The sequence below is a fragment of the Vespula pensylvanica genome, chromosome 1 (genome assembly GCF_014466175.1).
Source record: "Vespula pensylvanica isolate Volc-1 chromosome 1, ASM1446617v1, whole genome shotgun sequence".
Taxonomy (NCBI): Eukaryota; Metazoa; Arthropoda; class Insecta; order Hymenoptera; family Vespidae; genus Vespula; species Vespula pensylvanica.
The window spans coordinates 11,365,676-11,384,790 of record NC_057685.1 but is presented as its reverse complement, the minus strand read 5'-3'; the positions used below and the strand labels follow the sequence as shown (position 1 = coordinate 11,384,790).

At 33.9% G+C, this 19,115-nt stretch overlaps 1 protein-coding gene across 2 annotated transcripts in view; it reads left to right on the top strand.

Annotated features, from left to right (window-relative positions):
• Nucleotides 1–19,115, top strand: part of LOC122633619 (collagen alpha-1(XVIII) chain) — a 210,243-nt gene that overhangs the window by 13,559 nt on the left and 177,569 nt on the right. For both annotated transcript variants that reach the window (XM_043821724.1, XM_043821712.1), the window contains exon 2: nt 3,344–3,414. In XM_043821724.1, coding sequence (XP_043677659.1) covers nt 3,344–3,414 — 71 coding nt within the window. The remainder of the gene's footprint in view (nt 1–3,343; nt 3,415–19,115) is intronic.

Here is a 19,115-nt window from a genome sequence, read left to right as displayed (position 1 = left end):
TACTATTATTCAACATTATACATACGACATTCTACTATAATATTTTTTTATTTAAAATAGCACGAGGAGTCAAGTTACGCGAAACAAAATAACAAAATAATAAAATTCCATTTAAAAAGACACCGATGATCTCGGAATCTCGAAAGAAAGTAACCTTGAGAAAGATTGTTTGCCTGACATAATATTTCTCTCTTCAAACGAAAGTGAAAACGTTTTTCACCTTGGCATTCTTTCCTAACGTAAAAAAAAATAAACGAGATATTTAAGATGTTCAAGTTAGATAGGACATTTTATATAGTACATTAATCTATATGGAATGCATATTATTTACATAATTTACAAATATATTTTACATATCTACATACGTTTTGTATACTTAACCACGATATCACGGTACATTGAGCCTTCCAAACAAAATTTAAAATTTTTATCTTGTTAATTATAACGAATCTGATGCCAAAGAAACGAGAACGAAAGGAGCTATGTTAACGAGTTTTATTTCAGTAGAAATGGCATAGACTCTCCTCCATAATTTTCTCGAGCATCATAGTCGTTGCTCTTAATTATTCCCATAATTGGAAGTGGTAGCGCGTATGGCAATGCTTTTGGAATACTCCTTGTATTCTTTTAATTCCCCTTTTATGCGCGATATTCTCGAGCAGTGGGTTAATAGGGTGTCGTCCTTGCTCGTTATCATTATCATCGATGCTGTGGCAAGCGGTCAGACGATGTACATTCTCATTTCGCGAATCGTTTCTTGTTAAATAGCCAGGACGACGAGATTGAGATGATCTTTTGAGCACGCTACGTTGGCTTGACTTATGACATCATTATTTTGTCATGGGCCACGTGTCCAAGCGGAAAACGAGAGCTTAAATCTCGTAGGGAAATCATTTTACATCATTCTTATTCTCATCATTCTACTTATATTCGTTGTTGTTATTATAAAAATGAAAAAGAAAAAGAAAAAAGAAAACGTTTACTCTTAAGTACACTTGATTACTTTTTCTATCTTTTGACAGATTTTATATTTCTTGGAAATTCTCCCTAGTTTTGTCGTTCTCTATCGCGAATGTTTCAGAAATGATTTTTAATATTTGCCGAAGAATAGAACTGTATTCAAACTAATTTCAATTCTTACAAATCGATTAAAAAAATCGAAAGAAAGAAGTTAAACTTTATTCGGCTGGAATGAGAAACGAATAAAAATGTCGTCCGCGTAAGAATGTTGGTAATATCGAGTAGACATACAATCATTCGCTCGGAATAGAATGTTCGATCGATCAAGTTCGATAAATTTCTATTAAAAAAAAATTTTCTTGAACGATAGAAAATATTTCTATTTCATTTACATTCCATGCATTGTTGTAAGTTTGCGTGACGTGAATTGTAGAGAAATTTGTGATATTCCAAAATCACGTATATCGCAAATTTATTGTATTAACGAGTTTTTCTCGGGCAAATAAAATTTGATTTTATCTAACTCTACGTTTTACATAAAAATTGATTTTAACAATTATTATTCCGATGTTCTCACTTTCGTCGTAAAATGGTATGTAACATCGCTGGAAGTAATGTAAACGTTATTTTCAATCGATTGATGGAAATCGACGACGACACGGGCTTGGTCGTGCTCGTACGTGCAGTTAGAGACATTGTTGTCTGTGTATTACACGCATTACGTAAGGCCGGTATTCTCGATCGTGATTCATGTCCGACATCTATTGGCAAACGCCCACGCAATTCGCAGGACAACGTTCTGTGTATTATATAAAGAGACTCCTCTACGTGTCACGGTTATCGATGAGAATATCTCTGATACTAGTGACCTTCTGAAGGACAAAAAATATATATATACATATAAATAATGTCTATATACATATATATGTATATATTATGCATCGGGTATTTATTTCAAAGCTTTAAAAAAAAAGTGAAAAATTGTTCTCGAATATTTTTTATCAAATTACAATCTTTTTTTGTTTTGTTAACAAGTTTTATTTTTAAACGACTTTAAACAAATACCACCGGAATAAGCGAAATTCTATTCACGTTTACTCCGTTGAAGTACGATTCTGACTGGGTGAGCGTTTTGCGGACGTTTTACACTGTGCGTGTTACGCATCGCATTCAAAAAGAACGCATTCGTAGTATTTCGCAATACGAAACGCGTTGTAATCAGTTGCATTAAAATACAAAGTTCATAGTTATAAAACGCCCGCGGAGTTCTAATCTTATAGGTATATTTACCTATCGTATCTGCAGATATTTACATTTGCATTTATTACATGCATATGTATACATAGACAAAATAAAAAAGATAAGTCAAACACGAAGTTCCGACATTGAAATTCTTATCTCTTCGGTATAATCTCCATTCTTTTGTCTCCGTACTAATATTCCTATAGAGAGAACTTCGTGTCAAATATTTCAACGAGCAAACAAAGGCTTATTGAGAAAAATAGGATCGTAGGAAAGTCTTCTTGTTGCTACTAATGAAAAAAAAAGGACAAAAATGGAGTGAGCGAAATCTGAAGAGACATGAAAAATATAGAGATGATTTTCAGGAGAAAAACAAGATATATACATGTATAAAAAAAAGCCAATTTTTCGTTGAATATTTTTCAAACCAGGGCAACGTATCTAAATATGTTGAAGCATTGTTCGCCGGAAGAAACAACGTCGTTGTTTCGATTTGTTTTAACGCTAATTTCATGCCTTTCTTCTGCGAGAGATCACGTAGTTCCTCTATTGCCGCCGTTATCCTCCGACAGCAGAAGGAGAAGTAAAAGGAGGAGGAGTAAACTGCACAAGGACGAACCAGTCTTGCCACTTTCGTTTTAATCGTTACCATCTTCCACTTTTGCCCTCTTATCCTAAATACCCTCTCCCCACTTTTGGCCATTCTCTTTTTCTTCTCTCTTTCTCTTCCTTCGTAATTAGTATTACCTTTTTCCTATGCTCCCTGAAGCTTCTCTTTTCTTTTCTATCCTGGGAATGATGAAAAAAGAAAAGGGAAATGTTGATAATGATAATAACGAAAAAATTAGTTCGGTCCAATGGCACGCGCGTTGAGATGTTTCGATAGTCTTTACGAATGAAATTCTTTCTATTCTTTTTTTTTTTCTTTTTACAGAAATTGTATATTTCACAGTAGCAGATTTTCTTTCTCTTGATTGATATCCGACTTTTTGTATTTGGAAATAATATTCATGATTTTCTCTTTATAAAATAATATATGTATACGCATTATATGTATGTTATTTGTCTATCAATTTTATTTTTTGTTTTTTTTCTTTCAAAATTCTTCCACGATATTTCTAACACATAAAATTTGTTTCAGAATATTGTTCCTGGTCTTTCTCGTTCTCCGAACGATCCATGGCCGATCGGATTTCTTTGGAGAGAAAAAGGGTAAGCGAAAAAGAAAAGTGAATTCAAGTGTTAGCAATTGGATGAATATTTCTCGCTAGATAAAAGTTCTCTGGAATATTATCCCTTTCATTCTCGATGTCGTTCAATGTTCACGAAGTTCGAAGGACTACGCTACGATATAAATCGTTTTCCATTTTTACGCTGTCCGAGTACGACAGCGATTCTCCTTGGGATACACAAAATATTTTCTCGTTCTCCTAGGATAGCTCTTGACCATATAAATCGGATAGTTTACTTCGAACGGTTCTGCTGGAATAGATTTCACTCTTGACTTTTCAATTCGAGCCTTTCCGTTAGTCTCTAGATTTAAGACATCCATCTATGTCAGTATTTTCGAAGAGATCAAGACAAACGTTTCTTTTTCATAGTAAATTTATTGAAATAATAATAGTATTCGATTTTTACGAATTATATTGGAAAAGAATTGGTTCTTTTTTCTTTTTATTATCTTAACGTAATATAGGTAAGTTGTGTATTGAAAACTAAAAAAAAAAAAGAAAAGACTACCTAATAACTATAACAATAAAGTTTAATCTAGATACGATAAGAACGATATTGTAACTTTGAAGTCATTTTACTCGGATCGTTTCGTTGTTAGAAGTGGTCGAACAACGAGGGTTTATTCGAAGATAACAAAACTCGAATGACATTGTGTTTCGATCGTAAAATGACGAGAGATATATCTCTGAGTCACAACAATGAAGGCAACACAAAAGAGACGGTCTAACTTCTGGTACAATTCATACCTATTCATTTTATTATTGTTATAACACAATCGAATGTAGACTACGTTAGAAACGGTAGTAACAAAATTATATAAAATTCATAGACATTTCAAATATTTTCACAGTTGGTTGATTAAATTTGAAATTTTTTTTTTTCAAACCTTTTGTTCGAACTTGTTAATTAATCGTTATTACGTTTTTGTCTCTTAAAAAATAGATACCGCGTTAACTATTCTATTTTATTGATCAATAAAAATATAAAAATATATTGCAGAAGTAGCCTGGCCGAGTAAAATTTTTTAATACGAAACACATGTGGTTAATGTTCGTGTATGTGTTTCGTACTTTCATTCCGTTCGTGTATGGTTAATGTACTTCCATTCCGAGAACTTCATTCAGCGAAACGGTGTCTAATAAACAAATATTTTTTCAATTTACATGCTACGACGTAAATGTTGGTTTATATAAATTTTGATAATACGGATTGTCAAATAAATAATAAATAGCTGTGTATTTCGATACGTATTTACTATGTAAAGGTATATAATCGATCTATAAAAATTCTAATTCCATTATTTACGATATTACGATTTAATCGATGTAAAAGTAGATGAAAAAGTTAGATCGTCAAAGTTTAAAAAATTATTAATAAAATTCCTAGGAAAGTCGAATATATTTGAAATAGTTTTAAAACGGATCGACTAATTTGAAAGGATCGATCGAGATTAATTACACCATGCGTCGTCTCATTTTGCATAGGAAAATATTTCAGGAAATGAAAAAGCACGCAAGAGACACGAAGGAACGTAATCCGGTTCGCGTCGCACGTCGTCGAGCTCAATTCCACGATTTTCTATTTCCTTTTGCGGCCTTTGCAGTTTGTAGAGAAGGGAAGAAGGGAGGATGGAAAGGGGTTGAAAAGGGATAGAAAGGTCCGCTCTCGCGTCAGTGGGATACTTAAAATCCAGAGAGCGGATTTCCAGCCCTCGTCACGCCTCGGTCTAATCTGCCAGTTTTATAAGGATACCGTGCTGCGATATTCCTGTGGGAATTCGCCGAGAGGATTTTTCATCTCTTCGCTAACCTCACCGCAGTGACCTTAACCAAGCGCTAGTAAAGCGTTCACAAGCCACGCGTACCGTTTCGTTCGAACGGCATAGTAGTAAAAGTCGACGTATGCTCCGACGGGTACATAAACGTATTCCACGATCCCCTAATCTCTTTCAACGAATCTCTTTTTCGTTAGAATTATTCGAGACTGCTCAACTCTCATTCCGAATCCGTCGAATTTCGTGTTCCTCTTTTTTCCTCTTTCACATGTCTATATTTATTTTTATTCTTTTTATTTTGTATTTGAATTAGCGTTATAATACCATTTTGCCACACCTTTATTCCGTTTACTTTGATAAAGCAAAAAAACAAATACGATTTTCTAATGGTAGTCAATGGATATCTGTTTCGTTAGGATTATTCGAGATCACGTTCGACTTTCTTAAGTCGAGTTTGACGAATTTCTTGTTTTTTTTTCCTTTTTTTCCCTTTTTTTTCTCGTGTTATTGATACCGCTGTTATAATATTAGTTATTTAATCGACTTTGTAAGACATTTTTTTGAAATAATTTACGATAAGAAACTGAGAAGAAATGAAATGGTAACTTTTACTCTTATTAAACAATCACGCTTTAAAGTACATATTTCTCAAATTGAGTCCGAGTTAAGTCGCCGTTGAATTAGTTTCGTTTAAGAACATCTTTCGTTCGCACGACTTTCTCTCTCATCAAAGCGCGTGGAAATTTTAACGGAACAATGAAGAAATTGTCTTGTTCGTCCCGTTATTTCATTTTATTTTATTATATTCATTCCTTCATTTTACCAAAAAGTTCTCAACTTGTTCGCCGATCCTTCGTGAATGCCGAGAGTTTTAAATAGAACTGTTTGGAGATAGAAGGGGCGGAGTTAATAAAGAAAAGTCCTTTGAGGATAATGACGAGAACGTACCTTTTCCCTTGAAAGACAGTGATCATTGGAGGGTGGTGAGGGATCTCTTTTCTTTCTTTTCGAGAATCTCATAATCCAGCTCGCTGCAATGAAAAGGATATTTTCATATCGCGGATCGATGACGACGAATTCCGTAATTATTCTGAGAGAAATGCGAAAAAAGTTACAAAAAATAAAAATAAAAAAAGAAAAAAAAAGAAAGAAAAGGAAGAAGAAAGAAGAAAAAAGAATCCCTTGTAACGAAGCCAAAGTTACACTATGGGTAAGATAGAAAATTACCTTACCGTTAAGAATGAGGAAATGTAAATATTTATAAATTACATTCGCTTTGGATTATAAGCAAAAGAACTTTCCGAGGAAAAGAGAAAAGAGTAGGACAGATTTAATCGCTTTTTTTCCTTGATCTTTAGCTCGCTTATCACGAATGCAAAGGGATCGATGGTAACGGGATTTAGCTAAGGGACGCAGAAAGGGGACCGGATGTATAGCTCCCGCAGGATGGCAGATAACGCGTCTCTCTTTCCCTAAGCTCATTTGTATCAAGTCTGTTCCGGTGTTTGCAGAAACGACTGCTTTTTGTGCTATCATCTACCGCGTCAATATTTAATAGTTGGCCAACGATCAATTTCTGTTGATTCTTATTGGCAACTTTTTGCGATATTTCAAGTTTGCAATATTATCCTTAGAATACGGAGCGATAAAAAAAACAACATCTCTTCTTCTCTTGTTCCTTCGAGTCTATATCTCCAAGAAATATTGAAATTTACCGCGCGATTAATCTTCGATCTTTTTCGATTAAAGACTGCGTTCGCGTTGCTTTTATTATTTGAATATTTAATCGATCGATAAAACGGTTCTTTTCGCGATTGTAGTTAAAGAGCTTCGCTCATATCAGCTCGACGTATTATCGTTAGAGGATTTCTCGTTCGTTGTAAGAGATTCTCTTTAAAATGATAATAATATCATAAATTTTAATAAGAAAATATATTCATATCTTCGCGCTTTTCCCCCTTCGTTGCTTTTTTAAGGATTAATCTTCAACTGCGAATTAAATTTAATATCAAACCGTCCCGTTGCGCCATTCGCTTTCCCGTGCTTTCTAAAATCTGTAATTCTAAATCTGTCGTGTGTTTTATGGAGAGAAATTTGAATATGAAAAAACGTCGTTTGATAAGAGAGAACCGAGAGATTCGAAAATACAGACGCTTTTTGATTTATTGTTATACGATTTTGATGTACGAGTGGACAGTAACATTTTATTGTCAGCGATTGAGAACGAAGCTTCGCAATAAACTGGTCAATATGCCGTCTGATGACGGATCGGAACGAGTGTCCCGGTGATTTTCACGAAATAGACCGAAATCGTGCGAGGTAATAGAATAAAAACGATGACGTTGAACTTTTCAGAATACGATCTTGCTCTTCGTATGTGGTCATTGTAACAATACTATCGAAATTTCTTTTCTTTTCTCTTCTTTTTCACAATTTTTTATACGACGCATCGATTATTCGTACATTTGACATTACGTAGGAAAGGAAAAGAGATAAAATAGATAAAGAGAGTCACGAAAATAGAAACATTTAGATGGAATTTACGATTTAACGTAGAAATTTCTTTTCTATCGAAATCTTTTTTTCTTTTTTTTTTTCATAATTTCATAAAACGCATCGATTATCCGTACATCTGACATTACGTTCGAAAGGAGAAGAGAGGAAATAGATACAAAGAGACAAAAATAGAAATATTTAGGAGGAATCTACGAGTTAACGAAAAACCCTTTTCCTTTATTCCTCGTTGTCCGTAATCTCGGAACAGAGATTCTTTCATCTCTTTGCAATCGCCGACCTTCTTCTACTCATCCTGATTCAAGGGAGCGCACTCCATTAAAGCAAGAGCGGAAAAATAGAACTCGCTGTGAGGTAGAAGTGTTTGTCGACACGAGATGATTCCACGATTTTCTCGATTTTCTACGTTCGAGAGCCCATTATTCGATTATTCGTGTTCTTTTACCTTTTTTTTTTTTTTCTTTCTTTCGTTTCCTTTTTTTTCGCGACGATAAGAATAAAAAAAAAAATATCGACACTTCGTTCTCTCTTAAAGAGATTGTTTCATTAATATTTCCATAATGTTCTCGTTCAGTTCGATTTAAAAAAGTTTCAAGATCACTATAGTAGAAGAAGAAAGTAGATCGTTGAGAGAAAAGACTAGTAAGTACGAGGAAAACGCAACATCCCGGAGTCGGTCGTCGGGCTAATAGAAGGAAAATATTGAGTTTAAAATTATGAAAAATAAAGAAATGCAAGATGACGTGCGTTTTCCGCTCGCTCGTAGCAAAAACCACCGATGGAGTAATTTTCTAAAAACAGAGTGACTCTCGACTCGATTAAAATTTATGAACTATTCGTGTCCTATTATCGCTTTATCGGTAGAGATAAAAAATCTTTTTTTGTTTTTTTATTTTCTCGTTTATACCTATTTATAATTTCTACGTCATAGAGAAGGAGATATATAATTAGAATGAAAGAAAAAGAAAAAGAGAATAAACAAGAAAAGGAAAGTCCAAAATAGGATTACGTTTGTAGTATATTGTAAGTTACTATCTCATATTTTTTGCGTAAACATTGACATTATAATGTATATAGAGATCATATACGTATATATATTTATATTTATGTAGGTATATTATATGTATATATATATTTATGATATATATTACGATTATATACGAGAGCTCATATATATGTATATATATTTCAAAATGGAATAAAATCTCTATATGTATATGTATATATATATATATATATATATATATATATATATATATATACTTACATATTACAAAACTCTTGGTGGATCGATAAGAACAACTGACATTTTAAGAGTTCCTAATAAAAGATTCGACTATAATAACTTTTGGACTACCTCCAAGTACTATGATTTTGTAATAGGCCAAAATATTTAAAGGAAAGGCGACTTTTCGTAATACATACGCATCAGCTCATCTTTCTTCACCCCTCATACTTTAAAAATGTTCCGCGTGGCGAAGATATAAATATGTTCGGCCGTGTATATAAAAAAGAAAAAGATAGAGAGAAAGAGAAAAGAGAGAGAGAGAGAGAGAGCGGCACGATGAAAACGTTAGGACCTTGTTGCGCATCTTTACATGTTCCTTTTGGGTCGTTCTGATGGGCTCCGGATGTGGGCGTTGATTGGTCGAACACTCATGGTAACAGTGTTTGTACCCAATAATTCGTCGTGACTCATCGATCATTCTGTTCTTTTGACTCGACGTGAATACGAATAGAAGAAGGAAAGATGGGTATACACACTTTCGATATCCTGCACGTTGTCGTCGTCGCGCACTGTCAAATCTTAATTAAGAATTAATGAAGAAACTTTATAAAATTATTATCGGTCTCTACGGGATTTAATCGTAACGTAGAAAAGCACGATTATGAAAAATCGAATGATACGAAGTTCACGAGTGAAATATTGCGGAAGAGATAGATTTTTAGAAAGAATGATTTATGAAAACGATGTTTTTATATGTCCATGTTTTATTCTCATAAATAATTTCTCTTTCTTCTTATTATAAATTTGTTCCTTCAAAGACGTTTATCGTGCTATGTTAGATACGAAATATAGGAGCAGTGAGAAAGAGAGAGAGAGAAAGAGAAAAAAGAAGAAAGAGAGTAAGAGAAAGAGAGAGAGAAAGAGAGAGAAAGAGAGAGAGAGAGAGAGAGAGAGAGAGAGAGAGAGAGAGAGAGAGAGAGAGAGAGAGAGAGAGAGTAAATGCAGAGATCGAATGCAAAAACCATAGAAAATCGTGGAGACGTGATACAGTCTGTTGTTGCCTGAGGCAGACATATTGGTCCGGGCGCGTGCTCGGAAAGTGTAAAATATTTCAAGACTCGCTAACCTTCTCTCTCTTTTTCCCTTTCTCTTTTTCTCTCTTTCTCTCTCTCTCTCTCTTTTACCGTTTTTCTTCTTCTTTCTCTTTTCCTATCTTCTCCAGCTTTTTCTTTCCCTATGTATAACTTGCCTTATAATATATATCGTCTGCTCGTACTATGTCCTATACAACCCCTCGCCACTTTCCCGCGCATAATCCTGCGGTTTATCAGCCAGTGAATCGCCATTCATGTGCCTCTAAACATTCATATCCTCACTGTAACAATGATTTCCTATTCCTCAACGTCTACCCTCATCTTTCAAAAGAATTCTGTAAACTTCTCATGTTGAAGTATCGAAAGCTCTTCTCGATTCTGTTCCATAGAAAAATTTGCCTTTATCTGTAATTTTTTTTTATTTTTTTATCCTTCATTTTTTTTTTCAATAAATATGCTTTTGATATGAATGTACATGTACATTCTCATCTAGCAGAATTAATTGATGCCGAATTAAAGATTTTATTCAAGTTTACTGCAACTTATCAATTCATTATACATATAATATATATTAAAAAGAGAGAAAGAGAGAGAGAGAGAGAGAGAGAGAGAGAGAGAGAGAGAGAGAGAAATTTGCTATATTCAAAAAGTAGAATCGCGTGGCTATATCCGATTTGCGGGATTTTCGGATGGTTGAGAAAAGGTACAGGATGCTTCGCCGTTTCACGATGGAAAGTTGTACAAGTATAATAAAAGAATAAAGAAAAGAAAATGCAATGGATGGGGTAGAGTGGCGGAAAAAAGAGAGCAGAAGGAACGAAGAATAGATAGGTAGAAACGTGGAAAAAAGTTCGGAGGGTAGAAAGTATGCGAAGAGAAAGGGAGGTTCGTTGTTGCTAAAAAAAAAAAAAAAAAAAAGAAAGGAAACAAAAACAAACAAAAAGAAGAAGCGAACAACGCTCTCGTTTTCGGACGAACGCACTCGTAAAACAAGCTGGACGTATCTCGTGCGAAATAAAACACGCTCGTGGCCGGCCATCTTTTTCTACCTGTCCTTCCCATTATTCGTCCGTCTATCTCTCTTTCTCTTACTAGTTTCCCGACACTTCTCATTTTTTTTCTTCTTCTTCTTCTTTATAATTGTATCCCTGCAATAGGTCCATTTTCGATCGTGTATCTTCCTTACTTCGATGTTTATTCCTTTATCTCACAGTTCGCGCATATCTTTTATTGCTTCCCGTCTTGTTTCATTCGGCGACCAACCGAAGATCGATTAGCTTTATAAAATTATTACATTTGTTTTGTTTATGTTGAGGTGATCGTTTAGTAAATTAAATCAATAATTTCATGGATATTTTTTTCGTATTGTGTTATAAATATCATGTACGGCTCCATACAAGATATTAAGATTTTAAATTTTACGCTAATTATAATCTATGTATAGAGTTTATAGCACATTTTGGTCGAAGTTGAATTGACAGTAAAGTATGGTTCTAGAGCTCCTGTCGATCGTTTTAGTACACACAAGTTGCAGACATCTGGTTAGAAAGCTATGTAATGTTGAGCACAAAAAGCACGTTAGATGTTTCAAACTTCTGGAAGACAAGTCTAAAGCACAGTTTAGAAGTAGGTGGTTTAAATATATATATATATATATATATATATATATATATATATGATATAAGGACTTATGTTTATTGCCATTCTTAATTATTTTGTTTATATTCTTAATTATATGTAATGAATACTGAGATAAAATATACCACTGTGACCTCCAGTTATGCTATTTATTGCTTCAATTGAATAAAGGTAAAAGAAAATATTTATTTATTTATTTATATATTCTAAGGCACAGGAAAATATTTATCACAATTTATCGAATACAATGTAATTTAAGAACTGTTTTTTTTTTCCAAAATGTGTTAAATTTGCTTTAGACCCTTATTCGAAGTTCCCATTAAATTCATTTTTTCACGTTGCTTTATTGTTTCAAGTATCGGAAAATTTGATGGAATAAAATACGTAACTGTGATGTAACACGGCAAACCAGTTACTCCTCGATCGCGTAAACTAATTGGTTTGTTACGATGTTGTAACAATTGTAACGAGCGAAAAAATTAATTAATGAAATAAATTGATTCTTTCGACTTTCGTTGTTGAGATTTGCATAAAAATTTGAATCGCTTATAGTCTCCTTAATTAAGCAAACGTTAATGCGATTCGTCTTTCACGAAGAAAGAATAGAGAATATAATCTAAAGAAAATAATAGTAGAAAAGTAAAGTTAGAGAGAATGAAGGAACAACAACTAGTATCAGGGGTATAATCAAGCTGCTCCAGTGAAAATTCTAAACCGAAAAAGCTCGCGAAGACAAACGAGGGGTAATCAGGTAGGTAAAGTGGAAAGATAGAGAGAAGTAAAGAAGACAAGAGAGTGAGAAGTAAGAAACAGAAGAAGAGAGAAAAAGAGAAAATCTTTCACTGGGTCTCTAACTTTATGGTTGGGGCTTCGACACTTAAAAAGCGTGACATTTTCGAGTATTTCCGGGTAACTTTGTTTCGTGTCGCTTGTGCTTCTCTGCTTATAGTTATACATATACACATACACACACGTATACGTGGGAAGAACTATGTGGAGAAATTGCACTCGTGAGTACGGATATCTAAAAGTAGGCGAGAGCAAGAGGTGAAGTAGACAAAAAGAAAGAGAGAGAGAGAGAGAGAGAGAGAGAGAGAGAGAGAGAGAGAGAGAGAGAGAGAGAGAGAGAGAGAAGGAAGGAAAGATGATAGAAAAAAAAAGAGACATAGAGAGAAGTCGAAGGGGAAATAGGGCTTTAGGGTGGGTGTTGAGTAGGTAAAGAAAAAGAGATAAAAAGAGAGAAAGAGAAAAGTTTCTCACCTAGCCGAGCGAGAAAGCTTTTCGCGTGACGAGTGCCACATAACGAATGATCGTTACTTCTCGAGCGGGACAAAAGGCTCGTAAACAAAACAGGCTCGACTGTGGGCACCCTCATAGCTTTCTCTTTCTATTTCTCTGTCTTTCTTTCTCTCTTTCTATCTCTCTTTCTCTCTTTATCTCTCTATCCTCCCCTTCAACCGAGTATAGCCCGTGGCTGTTACCGACAGCTCTCGCTTTTCGGCTTCCGTACGTTTAAAGTCGTTGAGAAGGAAAACCTTCTCTCCTTTCCGTTCGAACCCAAACTCGGTGGCCTAATTATCACTCGTACCTTCCTACAAATTAATTCGTTCGCATTCAAAGTCTTTCTTCTAAGGAGTTCAAACTTCCTATAGCTCCTTTCTACCTTCATTTCCCTGCCTCATTACTCGTTTGTCAAAGTCGTTTGATCTCTTAACGAGTTGTCGTCCTGTCGATGACAAGTAATTGCGCTTGTTGCTTCTTTTAGCTTTTGGAAAGAAAAATCAAGGCTCGTTTTTAAAGATTTATTTTTGTTTCTTTTTCACATTGCAGGAATTAATTACAATGAACGAAAACGAGAATGTATGGTTTCAAATATTATAAAAGTTCGTTTAACGAATGTTTCGAATGTTTTCAATTATTTCATCCTTTTTGTAATCAAGGTATTCACGATGTGATTACGCTTTATAAAAATCACGATAAAAAATGGTTTGCGTAACAAAAAGAATGCATTGTTTTTTTTTTTTGTATGAGAATACTCACACGTATCTCGCATCAGATGTGCCAGAATGCTTGGCGCTTGCGTGTTTGACCTTCTTCCTGCCTTTTTTGCATACCTTTTCACCTCTTTCTCTTTCATCCCTTATCCACTCATCCCCTTTTTCGACGCTTGCCACGTCTTCATCCCATCCCTATGTATTACACGTGCGACGCGCGCGAGTGATACATTTTTTATACTTCTTTTTCTCTTTCTCTTTCTCTTTCTATCTTTCTCTTTCTCTTGTGCCTTGTTAATTATTTCTTGATTCTCGGATACATCAAAATTTCCCTCTGATCATCTCATGTTACGAACTTTCATATTAAAAAAGTAATTAAATTTTAAAAACGTCGATCTTGGAAATAATAACGAATAATAAAAGATATTTATATTCTCGTTATAATATTCTCGGTGATTTTATAAAAAAATGAATGAAAAGAAATAGATTAATACAAGTGAATTCGATTATCTAATAAATTATTAAGGAAATATTGGATAATAATAATAATACATCTTTAAGATTCATATTAACGTCATCGATGACGTTAGTTTTGTCACCCACGACGATTTAAAAAAATTTTTTTTTTCTTTTCAATGAATACCATAGAGTCAAACGATTCCTACAAGCCGTTTGAAATCGTTCGTTTTATTCACACATTTCCTCTATGTTCTCCCACAAGGAAGACTCAAAACGAGTCTCCCGTGGCAGGAGGGCCGTTTGAGTTTCAGTTGGAAAACGCAAGCGTAGGCGAGAGAGGGAGAGACCGAGAGAGAGAGAGAGAGAGAGAGAGAGAGAGAGAGAGAGAGAGAGAGAGAGAGACAATGAGAGAAAGAGAGAAAGAGAGAAAGAGAGAGAAACTCTGGAACTTTTGTCCCACCGATGATCAATAAATCCCATGAGTTTCATCGTACAAAACGTTATCGGAACACTCAAATTCAGAAACGGAAATATATGAAATGGTTTCTCGTTGCTCAAAAAGAGTTTCGAAAAGCTGAAAAAATAGTATAAACGTATATAATACTTCACTACAAATTTTTACGGATAAAATTATTTTTCTTTATTTTTCTTTCATATATTTATAATACTTGTATCTATTGAAATGTATTCCAAATTTAATATTCGAAGCTGATAAAAAATATTTCTTATTGATTAATATATATATAGATATATAATAATGTAAACAAAGATCAATTAATATATATATATATATGTATATATAAACAAAGGCCGAACTTCGAACTTCGTCCGAAATAAACTTTGTTTGTTTAGGTCGGTAATTTGAGAAGCATAAAGGGAGATAAAAAGTTCTGCCTTTGCTTACAGTATGCTATCTAACAACCGGCAACGAGCGATACAATATACTCCTTATAAACTTATTAATTTATAATATAATTTATAATATTTTACAATAATAAATAACCTTATTTCACACGTGACCTTATATCATACCGTTAAATTCAATTCTTAACAAATGTCATCGAACTATGAAAATATATTGTTTCATTAAAAAAAAAAGAATTTGACTTTGAAATTTTTTTTACCACTCGATCAGCAAAACAAAAGAAGAATTTCGTACCATTTGATGTGTTTCTTTATACCAAACAAATTTGTAAAAGAATTTTTTTCATAGGTTCAATCGCTCATGAAATATTTTAATTTGTCAAGATATACACACATATTTTATATATATTTTATACACACACACACATACATGTTGTAATATTATATATATATATGTATATATATATATATGTACACACACACAGACATTTTCTTACATGAAGGAATATTCCTTTCTATGCAAATATAAGCACACGCACATATACATATGTATCATACATATACATATATAGTTTTTTTAAATATTACTTCATTCATGGTGGAACTACTAGAGAAAAAATATTCGAAATAATCGAGATACTTGGATATCAAGTTCATTCGCACGTGCTGCGTGATCTCGTCGCACGTGTGGTCCAACTCAGAGACAGCTAAGAGTAGAAAAAAGAGAGAGAGAGAGAAAGAGAGAAAGAGTGAAAGTGAGAAAGAGAGGTTCCACTTCGTTTCGGTTGATTGTAGCCGCCTGCTCAGCATCATAAACTTGATCCCGAACTTATTTCAAGCCCTCAGGATGACTACCTCGCTACTTTTATTCGACGATGTTTTATTCGTACGACGTTGAACTTTCGCTCGTAGCATGACGTCCAGGTTTACGAGCGTCTGGACCTATGTACTTTCAATATTCCCTTACTCATCGATATCTTTGACAGATTCTTACTGAATAATACTCCTTCGATTCTTATGATTTATGATTTATTCTCAGTGTGGTTAGATATTGTTATACATACACCTATGTATGTAGAATAATCGACTCATTACAGGACGGTTTAATTATTTTCTTACGGTTTATGCGAGATACGGTAATTAATTTATCAAAATCTCACGATAACATAATAAAATTGATTTGTCTATTTTAATTGCACTTTTGGAAATAATCCGACGTATAGAAATTTTCTATATTTCTTCGATTTTTTCTTCTTCTTTGAATTGACTATGAATAATGTCATAATAAGAACTGATGGATGTTTTTGCTCTTTCACTTATCGTTACATTCGTTTTAACGTTAGATTCTTAACGATTTATTGTTAGATTCGATTTTTAAATTGTTCATGAAGTATTTAACTTACGATTTAATTCACGTCGTCTCTTCGATCGTAAAATAGGAAGAATTCGTGGAACGAGGGAACACGGAATGGGACGAGCGTATTTAAAGCACTGATCATTAATGCTAATTGAAATTAATCGGATAGATGAGACGAGCCCAAGGAGTCGATTTAATCATGAGAAGCTCGGAACAAGTGCATGCCTTTTCGATGATGGTCGACGACGCGACGCGATAAATCGTTCAATTATCATCTCTCTCATTCTTTCATTCTATTTGGCGCCACATCAAGGGCACGAAAAAAAAAAGAATAAAAAGAGAGGTAGGGAAATCACGAGTTTACAAGAAGATCGCAAATCTAGAAAGATTTTTTCATATTTCTGTGTATTTACGTGCTCGACAGATGCGAGCTTATGGTTGTTCATCTTTCTTTTTCATTCCATCTTTCTTCGTTACCGCTTCGTCTTCATATATCTTTTTTTCTTTCTTTCTTCTTTTCTTTCTTTTCATCGCTTTCTTCGTTTTCGTCGAGCACAGTTGAAACAGGTTTTATCGAAAAAGACGAGCAGAAGAATGTAAAGAAGGGAAGAGAGGACATAGGCAGACATATGTGGACTCATCGAGACAAGCTGAAAACACATAGAAGCAAGAGTTACCATATGTCATAATTAAACCATCGTTGGTACGGTTCATGGTAATCGTGGATACATCTTTTTTATTGCTTCCCTGTGCGACGAAAATTTCTCTGGTACATCGTTACACCAACACGATTCTTCATTTTATTCTTCATTATCTCCCTCGTTGATTTCAAGTAACATTGTTATTCATTTACTGTTTTTTGTTTTCTTCTTTTTTTTTCTCCAATTAATTTAAATTTTGTTTGCTCTGCAAACATAAGATATTTAGGGACTTCATTGTATTTTTTTCTTTCTTTCTTTTTTTTCTTTCGAGGAATATATGAGGCTATCTTTATTGCCTTTTCATGCAAATCTTTTATTCAATCGGACGTTTCGCTTCTTCAGTAAAGCCAAGTTCCTCGACGGCTAACCTTGTCTTTTCCCGCCCTGTTTTCTTTTCCAACGTTGGCTTAACTTGGAAAGCTCGGAGCGTACTATTCAAAGAGACTTTCCGAAAGAGAGAAATGTTAGAGAGAACTGTTTTCCACGGTTTGAATGTAGAAAGGAAACGAAAAAATTACCATCTTTCAAAATAGTTTTTTATTTGAAATTAAATATCAAATAATGAAATTACATTAATTGTAAATCGTTATAAATAAACTATTATTAATTAAATATGTTAGATATTTCTCGATTGTATTTAAATAAGCATCTGTGTGGAAATACTATGTAAATATACTATAATATTCATTGTTTACAACTCATCTGGTAAATCACACAACAGTATGTGGGGCAACATATTTTAGTTACATAAGAAAAGTAGACGACACGTGTTACTATAGCTCGTTCAAAGAAATCCACTTTTCCGGACAGCCATACGAGTAAATAGACGAAAATTCTAACAAACTGGGAGCTCGATCACGCGGTTGTCTTCCGCGTAAGGAAAGCGATACTTGTTTGCTTTGGGAATTCTAGAGAGGGATCGGATATATTTCTAGAATTCTTTTTATTTCGTCCAACTTGTATTTTATTCTTCATCTCAATTCGTCTTACAAGTTGGTTGGTTTTAGTTTTTCTTACCTTTCGAACAATCATTCTTTATCATTTTGCAAAGTTTGATTTGTTCTTTATTTTTCCATCTACCTAGATCCTCGTCATTTTCTATTTTCATGTCATCCATCCTTTACAACTTTTCTTCCTTACATCGTAACAAGTCTTCAACTTTTCTCTTTCTGTTTCTTTCTTTTTCTTTCTCTTTCTCTTTCTTTCCCTCCCTCTCTCTCTCTCTTTTTCTCTTTCTCTTTCTCTTTCTCTTTCTTCCTCTTTCGTCTCATTTTTTTGTGCTCACTTCTTTGCTCCCTTGGAATCTTTCCAATGTTTTTCACTTTCAGTTCGCAGTCTTCCAATCTTTATTTACCTTCTTGTACTTTTCAACTCTCAATGAAACTTTGTCTTCACTATCTTGACAAATTCATTACAACTCTAGTTTCTTCTTCTTATATATTTCCTTTTCTTTTGAACTATCGGACAAACAATAGTCCTTCGAGATTAAACGAATCTTCTATAGACGTTCGATGTATGGACGTTCAATCTCGTGTGGCTTCACGAATGCAGGAGCATGTTCTCTCTCTCTCTCCTTCTCTTTCTTTCTTTCTGAGTGGGATAAAATGAATAAATAATAAAAGGAATAAATAGGAATAGAAAGGACAAGGATATGCCAATCGTACTGGAGAGGATACGCTCGAATTCCGATAAGTAGATTAGATCGGTGGTGTCGTCGTATTTATAGAAACGTCTAGCAAGTTCCGCTTTCGACGAGAGCCCATCAACGATAAATAATTGATGCTTGAGTAACCGCGATCTCAGTCGGAATCGAATGTAATTTATAGAACGAGCTACGATATAGAAATTCTCACCGATCGATTATTATCATATCAATTTTTCATTATCTTGTTTCGAGGCTATTGTAAGATTACGATTCGGATATCTATTTTTATAACTTCGTGAAGAGAACTTTTGTCACTTTTTTTTTAGATTCGTTAACGAATAATGGTATTTTTTAGAATTTCTTTTTCTCTCCATTGGGTTCTTTACAAGCGATAATAATACAAAAGATAAAA